This window comes from Balaenoptera physalus (assembly GCF_965194825.1).
Source record: "Balaenoptera physalus genome assembly, chromosome: 16".
NCBI classification, from domain to species: Eukaryota; Metazoa; Chordata; class Mammalia; order Artiodactyla; family Balaenopteridae; genus Balaenoptera; species Balaenoptera physalus.
Window position 1 is genome coordinate 14,772,301 of NC_138898.1, and position 9,100 is coordinate 14,781,400.

Consider the following 9,100-nt stretch of genomic DNA (forward strand, 5'->3'; position numbering starts at 1 on the left):
CTGTTGGTTACATACATACATGCGTGCATGCGTACAATACATACATAAATCTGCTCCTAAAGGTTAAAGAATCCACGTTTATTAAAAACATTCCAACAAAAAAAGAAGGTGGGAAGAGAGGGCCCAGCCCACCTCCCCTTCTCCTTGTCCTTCAGAACAGACCCACCAGTTTGGATCCGGCAGACTGGCTCATTCCCTATCGGGATGGTCCCTGTGGGGGCTCCCACTGCAGCGCTGAAGCAGGCTGGGGAGTCCTAGTCCTCCGGGCAGTGCAGGAGGTCAAAGGTCACATAGCCCACATAGTCCACCTGATTCACCTCATTCCGGGAACTCACGCGCCAGTAGAAGCGATCCTGGCAGAAGTAAGCTTTCTCTGCAAGGGAAAGGCAGGACCAAGAGGGGTGATTCCAACCTTCCCACATACACATACAGAAACGGGAGTGAGATCTTTACAATCATCCCTCCTGCCCTTTCGAGATCTTTCCAAGGTTTTCATAGGACACCTGTATCCCCACCCTGCCCCCCACAGAGATGCTGGAGGGCACAGACCTCCTTGTCCAAAGCACTGACACAGAGCCTGGCACACAGTTGATACTCAGAACAATTCATTCAACAAATCCCATTCATTCATCCAACAATATTTATCGTGCCAAGCACTGTTAGAGGCACTGGGGATACAGCAGAGGAAAAATGCAGGCATGACCTCAGTTCTTTTGGTGCTTACACCCTAGTGGGGTAAGACTGACAATTAACAAGCAAATGCATAAATAAATGAGACTGATTTTGACAATGGAGAAAGCGATGGAGGAAATATTAAAAGCGAGTGAGCAAGTGAATAGATAATGAGGGTCAGAGAAGGCCTCTCCAAAGAGGTGGCCTTAGTGCTGAGACCTAAAGGATGAGAGGGAGGCAGCCCAGTGACAATCTGGGGAGAAAACCTTCCAGACAGAGGGAACAACTGGCACAAAGGCCCTAAGCTGGGAATGACCTTGATGTGTTCAGAGAACAGCCAGAGGCTGGTGTGAGTGGAGCAGAGCAAAGGGAATGACAGGAGTAGTGGGAGGGGATGAGGAGGGGGGAGGGGGTCAGATCAGGTCATGTTAATTTCTTTGACCTTGGAATGGGTCTAGAGTCACCCACAAAACCATCGCCCTCCACTCCTAGCCCCTCCCTACTCTCACAGAATATATTAAAGGTATTGGACAACCAGTATGGCTTGGACTAGGGTGTTTGCAGAGGAGCTTGTGAATATTTTGGCGGCTGAGTCAACAGAACTTGTCAGCTGATTGGAGGTGAGCAGTGAGAAAGAGAAAGCAAGTGTAACTCCAGCTACCACCCCCATTTTACAGATGGGGAAACTGAGGCTCTGTGAGTAGCAGTGACTTGCCCAAAGACACACAGCTATGAACTGTCTTATTTATCACTGTATCCCCAGTGGCAGCACAGTGCCTGGCACATTATAGGCACTTGATAAATATTGTCTAATAAAGGAATGAGCCTCCATGCAAACCAGGTGTCCTGTACTTGTAGGGGAAAGGGCTTTCAGCTGGGGAGACAGGAAATCTGGGTCCTAGTTCTGGTTGTGCCCCTGTGTCCCTGAATGATCTGGTAAGATCCCTGCCTCTATAGGGAACTCACCTGTGCTGGGGCATTTGCCTCAATCTCCACGGGCTTCTTCTTTCTCGCTCTCAGAATTTGACCAATCACTAAGGCAGGGGAACCTACCGTGGGAGGTGTCTCAGGGAGGGATGCTCCCCCGACCCTCATCCTCATCCCTCACCTTGGTACTGAAAGATGTCGTGAGTACTCATGGGCACCCCGGGGAACATCTGGTCCACTGGGGTGGCGCTCCGGGGATCCACCTTCTGTGTCTTCACGTCGAACCTGCAGGACGGCAGCGAGGAGACAGTTGCTGAGCCGGCGGGCAGTCGGATGGCGCCTGGGCTCCCCCTGCCGGCGGTCCCGGGACTCTCACCTCCAGAAGCTCTGCCTGCTGAACAGCAGCACCTTACCCCCGGCGCGCGGCAGGGCCCCGGTGACTTGGGCCACTTCTGGGCCCAGGCCCAGCTTGTCCAGACGCCTTGGGCCTAGCACCGACGCGCCTGTGTACACCCACACTTGGCGCCCTGCAGGAGAGAAGGGTTACATCGGTCTGGGGGCGGGGCATATACTCTCCTTGAATATCAAGAGGGAGAACGCAGCGAGGCCTTTCCGCGCCCGGCGTGCCCGCAGTCTGTGTGCCCAAGGAGCAGAGCCTCTCGGTACGATTGTGCAAGGGTGCGGTGAGGAGGGCTGAAATTCAGCCCCTGCTAAATTTGCTAAATTGTATCCGCCAGAAGGGGGCGTCTTTTTCTAATGCACACAAGACGTTTTATGAATTGTCCTCGGTCTCTTGGTCCTTCTAGGTTGGGGTGTGTGTGTGTGTGTGTGTGTGTGTGTGTGTGTGTGTGTGTGTGTGTGTGTGTGTGTGTGTGTGTGTGTGTGTGTGTGTGGTGTTTGGGGGGGCGGGGCGGATAGGGAAGGAAGAAAGGAGGAAACTAACCAGAGAAGAAGAAAATCTTCTTCGTGAGCGGATCCTCAAAAGCGGAGTCCAGCTTGCGGGGCAGCGCAGGCCACGTGTTCTTGATAAGGAAAGGACCCTGCAACTGGCGTCCCCCGCTCTCAGAGAGTCGCCAGTACCTCCTGGACGAGAAAAGGGAACGGCTGGCACTGAACCTTGAACACAAGGTCAGTGGGCGGGGAGACACAGGCAGGTCCCGCCTCCAAGCCCCTTCCCGAAACCTCACAGCCCCTGCCCCTCACCCATCCTTGAAGAGATAAAGGCGATTCCCGATCTCCGCGATGGCGTCGAAGATGTTCACGTTGCAGACATCGTCCGCTGGATCCAGGGACCTTGTAGGGATCGCAGAAGGGCCAGCAGTGGGAGGACCCGTGGGGCCAGCGGAAGGGGGGCCTGTGGAGCCAGCAGTGGGGCGTTCTGAGGGGGGGGCAGTGGGAGGCCCCGTGGCGCAGACCGTGGGAGGGGCGGTGGGCTGCGGTTCAGCTGTGGCAGTGGTTGGAGGCTGTGGTTCAGGTTCGGGGCGAGGACCTAAAAAGAGACACCGCATGAGACAGCCCCTGTTCCTACGGAGCGCTGTGCCCATGGACTGTCTGCTCCCCCAAAGCCTACCAGTGAGGCCCTTGGCGCTCACTCTCCGCACTCTAGACGCTGGACCCTGCCTCCCCCCAACCCTGGGCAGGCCTCTTCCTTTCACATACTCACCCCCATCCCCAGGCTGCTGAGAGAGAAGTGTTTTTTGAGCTCTCAACCTGAATGCCAAACTTAGTGCTAGGAGCTTTATAAACTCACATTAGGGACTTCCCTGGTGGCGCAGCGGTAAGAATCCACCTGCCAGTGCAGGGGACACGGGTTTGAGCCCTGGTCCGGGAAGATCCCACATGCTGTGGAGCAACTAAGCGCGTGTGACACAACTACTGAGCCCACGTGCTACAACTACTGAAGCCCTCGCATGGCAACAAAGACCCAACGCAGTCAAAAATAAATAAATTTATATTTTAAAAAATTCACATTAGCTTGTTTGATCTTCAGGAAAAAAAACTATGAAGTAGATTCTTTAATATCCCCATTTTTAATGAGGAAATATACTAATGATAATAAGTGGTGATAATAATAAAAATGTCAAACACTTATATGGTGCTTACTATAGGCCAGGCATTATTCTAGCTCACTTAAGCCTCCTAACAACACCATGAGGCAGCTGTTAGCCTCACTTTACAGATGAGGAAGTTGAGGGGTGAAGTAACATATCCAAAGTCATCTAGCCAGGAAGTGGCTGGACTGGCTTTTGAACCTATGTCTGTCTCACTCTAGAGTCTGGGCTCTTTATCACCATCTCCAAGCACTGACCTGGCAACAATTGTACCCATTGGCCAGGGTCTCCAGAAGATAGATGTTGGGGGTCCTAACTTTCCCCTCCTCCACATTCTCGGGGTACTCGCGGCCGGCAGAGCCCAGCCTTTCCCTCTCCTCCCTCCGTCCCTGCCCCACACCCTCACCATACAGATGCTGGATGCCCTGCACATCGTCCTTATGCAGGGGGTGCGTCTCAGTGAAGCTGTACATGGGGTACATGAGCGCCTCTGGCACGGAGGAGTGATCTAAGCCCAGCGCGTGGCCAAACTCGTGCGCCGCCACAAGGAACAGGCTGTATCCTGGACAAAAGAGGGAGCCTGAGACGTGAGCCCTGAGCCGAGCTCCCAGCCCCGGCCATCCCTCCCGGACACTACTGCCCTGGCTGAGGTCCCAGCCTGGGAATCTCAGAACCATGCCCACCTTGATCCGGGCAGAAGCCCCACTTCTTGTCTCTGTCGAAGTTGGAGGTGGTGGCGCACCAGAGCTGCCCATCACGGCGGCCCTCTCTGGTGCAGGCCGAGTACTCCTTGCCCAGGAAGATGAAGGGGAAGACGCACAGCTCCCCCGCCGAGTTGCCCTCGGTCACCGTCGCGTCAACTAGAGAGACCCAGGGCCTCCGGTGAGCCAAGTGGGTGGGTCCAATAAAGACCCAGGGGCGGGCCAATCATGGAGAGAGAGACACTTGGAGGCCTATTTTAAAAGCTTGTGGGGGGGGGGGGGCATCCCTGGTGGCACAGTGGTTAAGAATCCGCCTGCCAAGGCAGGGGACACGGGTTCGAGCCCTGGTCCGGGAAGATCCCACATGCCGCGGAGCAACTAAGCCCATGCACCACAACTACGGAGCCTGCGCTCTAGAGCCGCGAGCCACAACTACTGAGCCCGCGTACTGCAACTACTGAAGCCCCCGGCACCTAGAGCCGGTGCTCCGCAACAAGAGAAGCCACCGCAGTGAGAAGCTCGCGCACCACAAGGAAGAGTAGCCCCCGCTCGCCGCAAATAGAGAAAAGCCCGCACACAGCAACAAAGACCCAACGTAGCCAAAAATAAAATAAATTAAAAAAAAAAAAAAAAGCTTAGGGGGCGTGGTGCCGCACACAGCGGAGACCAGGCTAGACTGGTGGGCGGGGCCTGAGGATCAGAGGCCCAGGGAGAGGCTGCAAGCAGGGTTATAAGGCGAGCCCTCCGCGAATGCGGCGGCAGCAATAGGAAGGCAGGGGGAGGAGCCGTGGTGATGGCGGCCAGAGTCACGGCTGTCCTGAGGACCGACTAGGAGTAGAAGGACAGACTGATGGGTGGAAGAGCCACGCTCGGGGACCGACGCGGAATTAGGGGGCGAGGCTGAATCAGGTAGGTGGGGCAGAGGTACCTCGGGTCGGGCAGAAGCCATAGAGCTTGTCCTGGTCATAGCTGGCGGTGGTGGCGCACCAGCGGTAGCCGTCCGAGCGACCGTCGGTGGTACAGGCAGAGTAGGAGCGGCCCTCAAAGGTGAACGGAAAAACGCAGGGCTTGCCGTCCGCATTGCCGTCCTGGGTGTAGAGTCCTGGGAGGCCCACGTGATTACCCGAAGGCGCCACGAGTTTATTGACCCACAAGCCACCTGTGTCCTCCACCCCTCCTCGCCTCCTTTCACAACGGGGGAACGGACCCAGAGAACAGGACAGTGCTTTGCAGGCCACACAGCACTAGCGGCAAGGCTGGGGTAAAAACCTAGCGTTCTGGACCCTCGAGGAGGGTGGGTACTCACTCTCGCTGGGGCAGAAGCCGAACTGGCTGTCGGTGTCGTAGTCGGCCGTGGTGCTGCACCAGAGCATGTCGTCGGAGCGGCCGTCCGTGGTGCAGGCGGAGTAGGAGCGGCCCTCGAAGGTGAAGGGGAAGTGGCAGGTGGCGCCCTTTGCGTTTCCGAAGTAGGTCGGAACCACTGCAGGAAAGGGAGACGGGGTCAGGGCGGCTGGTGATGCGCGTGAGAGGAGAAGGGAATGGGGACCGGGGCGGTTCAGGAATCTCACCGACGCCTTTGCCCAGAGACCATAACTCTTCATCGTCGAAGTGGGCGTCTCCCTGAATGCCTTGGCCAGGAGGAAAGGCGTGTGCCAGGAGCCCGTTCTTTCCATCGAAGGGATACCCATCTCCGTGCTCTGAAGAAGCAGGTGGAGAAGAGAGTTAGCCGCGTACGGTTGTGCAGGTTGTGCACTGCCCAAGGGCGCTGGACTGAGTGCGGGCTGCAATCCAGCCTAGGAGCCGCTGTCCAAGATTTGCGTCCCCGCACTGTGAGGTGTCGGTCAGCAGGGGGCGCCATAAGGGCGAGCGGCAGCCAGGGCTGCGCGGACAAGCAAGAGAAATCCGGGTCCAGGGCCCCCTCTACTCTCTCCGAGGTCCTCCCTCCTCTGTCCCCTCTCAGATTCTCCTGGCTTTCCCCTTCTCGCGTTCTCACCCCTAACACCAAACTGGATGACTATGTCGGCTTCACGGCCGTACACGCGAGTGAAGGTGAGCGGCGTCACCGCGCTCCAGAGCGCGAAAGCGCGGGCAAAGGCGTCGTCGATCACGGAGCGCGGCAGGTCTTCCGAGTAGTTTTGGATCCTGCAGGGGAAAGGCAGGAGGCTAGAGGTCGGAAGTGAGAGGCGGGATCCGGAGCAGCAGCGACACCCCGTGTCTCAGCAACTTCAGATACACAACGCTGTCTGCGCTCCACGCTTTCAGCTCTAAAGCACTTTCAGACGCATTTTTCTCTTTGGACACTCACAAAGGCCCCGACAGGAGGACTCAGACTGCGAGGTCATTTCCCATGGGGGAACGAAGGCCCAGAGGTGTAGCCGCTTGCCCTGGGCTCACTAAATCCCTGGTTTAGTGAAACCCAGGGATGGGCCTAAGACGGGACGTGTTGACCACCGGGACGGCCTCTCCCCACCACGCCCCGCTCGCCCCCGGGGGGCCCAGCCTCGCACCAGTAGGTGATGTTGTGATGGTGCCACTTGAGGTCGCCCTCAAAGGTCTGGAATCTGCCCAGGTCTGGGACGCCGCAGCGCGGGGCACGTATGGCATTCAGGGTGGTGCTGTCCAGCTCGCCAGTCTCTGGCAGGGCCAGGCGCCGCTGGAGACGCTGCAGAGGCCGACGCAGGGACTGATCATCCTCGCTCATCTCTGCCACATGAGTGTAGCCGTAGCGGTACAGATATTCCTGTGGAAGGGGGGGCAGAGACATCCCAGAGCCCTGACTTCCTTTCTCTGACCTGCTGGGTGAGGACTCCATCCCTCCAGGCTCTCAGGGACTAGCAACAAGGTGTTGTATCCAGGACTGGGTACCCTGCATACCAGTGCCTGTGCCCACCCAAGAATCTCCCCTCCCTGTAGACATCCTCAGCTCTTTTCCACCCCTGGATGCCCCTGGCCCATGCCTACCTCAGGGCCTCCTAGGGTTTACCCCTGTTCATCCCCAGCCCATCCCCACTCCAGAACCCTCCAATGCCCCTTCACCACTTCCCGTTGCCCATCTAGGAAACCCTCATTAGCCCATTCCTGGCAATCACTGTCCAGAGCATCCCAGTGCCCGAGCCTGGACACCTCTGTTCGCCAGAGGTGCCCATCACCCCCCAACATGCCCCTAAGTATCTCCTCTGAGAGCCCATGTCCTTCCTGGGACTCCTAGCCAGCCCTTCCCAACTCTAGGCTGGAGTGTGTGCCTACCTCTGCCAGCTGCCTGTCGGTGAGATCGCTTTGTAGTTCTCCCGGGAAGACCACAAAGGTGGGCTGGCGTGGTCTGGGGGCAGCAGAGCAGCCCAGCACCAGGAGCGCCAGGACCAAGGGCTGCCAGGGGTTCATGGTGAGGGTAGCAGTGTCTGGCTGCAGCTGCCCTTGTGGGGGCTTTAAAGAGGTGCTGTCAAATGAATCAGTGACCCCGCCCCTCCCCGACAGGCCGGGGCGAGAGCTGACTCAGGGAATGGTGTGTGTTGGGGGGGGTGTGTGTGTTGGGCAGTCCCAGCATGAGAAGGCAAAGAAAGGGCTTACACCACCTCCCCCTCTCCCTCCTGCCCACAGTCCCCATTGCCGAGTCAGGCAGGACCCCAGACCCACAGGAAACCACAGGCCCATAGGGGAAGGATTGGGTTTTGCAAACTGCAGAGCTTGTGAGAACTGTGTGAGAGCGAGGGAGGGAGGCACGGCTGGAGGACTCCCTGAGCCCTCCATCTGAAGGCCCCAAGTGGTCAGCCTAAGAGAAAAGGATGGAAAATTCCCTGAGGCTTCTTTCTGAACCTAATGATCCCCCTTCCCAGTCAGACCCCCTCGTGGGCCCCTCCCTACACTCCCAGGCTCTGTCCTCTTCTTCCTGGAAGCCTTCCTTGATTCATCTTCCTCCTCTGCTCCACCTGAGAGCAGAAGGCATGGGCTCTGCTTGGCAGGAATCGGGGGATTCCACGGGGACAACCCCCTGTCTTCGACAGGCTGGATGGTTCAGGATAGTAAAAGGGGGAGTTTGTGGCATCTGGAAGCCAGCAGACATGGCTTCATTCCTTCAGTGCCTTGGGCAAATGTCTTCACCACTGTGAGTTTGTTTCCTCAGCTGTAAAAAAAAGCCCTTCTGAGCTTTACCCTTTTCCCGTGGCCGGCTGGGTCCAGCCATCCAGGGCCAGCAGCCCCCTAAGCGGTCTGCTATGTCCCAGGCCCTGGGATATTTACTGTAGCTAAAGGCAATGAGGTTGGGGTGGGAGAGGAGGGTCTGGAGAGGTGGGGTTGTGGTGGACCAGGGCGCATCCTGTGGCAGGGGTCCTATAATTATGTGCAAATATCTGGACAGCGGGCTGCTATCTGCGTTCTCTGTCCACTGGGTGTGCATTGATTTAGACTTCCCCACTTGGGGAAACTGTGTGAAATTGTCTTCCGGTTTGTGTGGAAGAAAAGAAAAACCTGTCTCCCCCTACTCCCCACTGGTGTCAATTGAATAAATGTATGTGAACTCCAAAAAATAAATAACTAAACAATAAAAATAAATTTAAAAGGGCCCTTTGTCCCTAAATTGATGTGAGGGTAAAATGAGATCCAACACATAAAATACTTAGGACAGTGTATGTTGCAAGTATTCAAGAGATGGCTGTGATCGCTTTTAATTATCTGAGCCAAGACCATGATTCTGACCTGGAATCAGGAGACGGGGTCTTGGACTCTAATCTGCTGTGTGAACTAGAGTAAATG

The 9,100-nt window shown here is 56.6% G+C and overlaps 1 protein-coding gene across 1 annotated transcript; it reads right to left on the reverse strand.

Moving 5' to 3' along the window:
• Positions 1-57: 57 nt before the first annotated feature.
• MMP9 (matrix metallopeptidase 9) lies at positions 58-7,838 on the reverse strand. The gene is made up of 13 exons (XM_082430166.1): positions 7,598-7,838; positions 6,859-7,091; positions 6,345-6,493; positions 5,920-6,048; positions 5,658-5,831; positions 5,280-5,453; positions 4,334-4,510; positions 4,057-4,212; positions 2,803-3,088; positions 2,543-2,682; positions 1,976-2,126; positions 1,781-1,884; positions 58-373 (listed from the first exon to the last, which is right to left on the reverse strand). The coding sequence occupies exons 1-13, from the start codon at positions 7,730-7,732 to the stop codon at positions 255-257; spliced, it is 2,127 nt and encodes a 708-aa protein (XP_082286292.1). The 5' UTR covers positions 7,733-7,838; the 3' UTR covers positions 58-254.
• Between the last annotated feature and the right edge of the window lie 1,262 nt (positions 7,839-9,100).

What these genes read in the sequence shown, in the direction of transcription:
- MMP9 (XM_082430166.1), bottom strand. Translation starts at nt 7,732, where the DNA reads ATGAACCCCTGGCAGCCCTTGGTCCTGGCGCTCCTGGTGCTGGGCTGC. An exon ending in GGGCTTCTGCCCGGATCAAG is followed by an intron (nt 4,213 to 4,333) that starts GTGGGCATGGTT and finishes TCTTTTGTCCAG; the next exon opens with GATACAGCCTGTTCCTTGTG. An exon ending in AGCAGGCAGAGCTTCTGGAG is followed by an intron (nt 1,885 to 1,975) that starts GTGAGAGTCCCG and finishes GCCGTCCTGCAG; the next exon opens with GTTCGACGTGAAGACACAGA.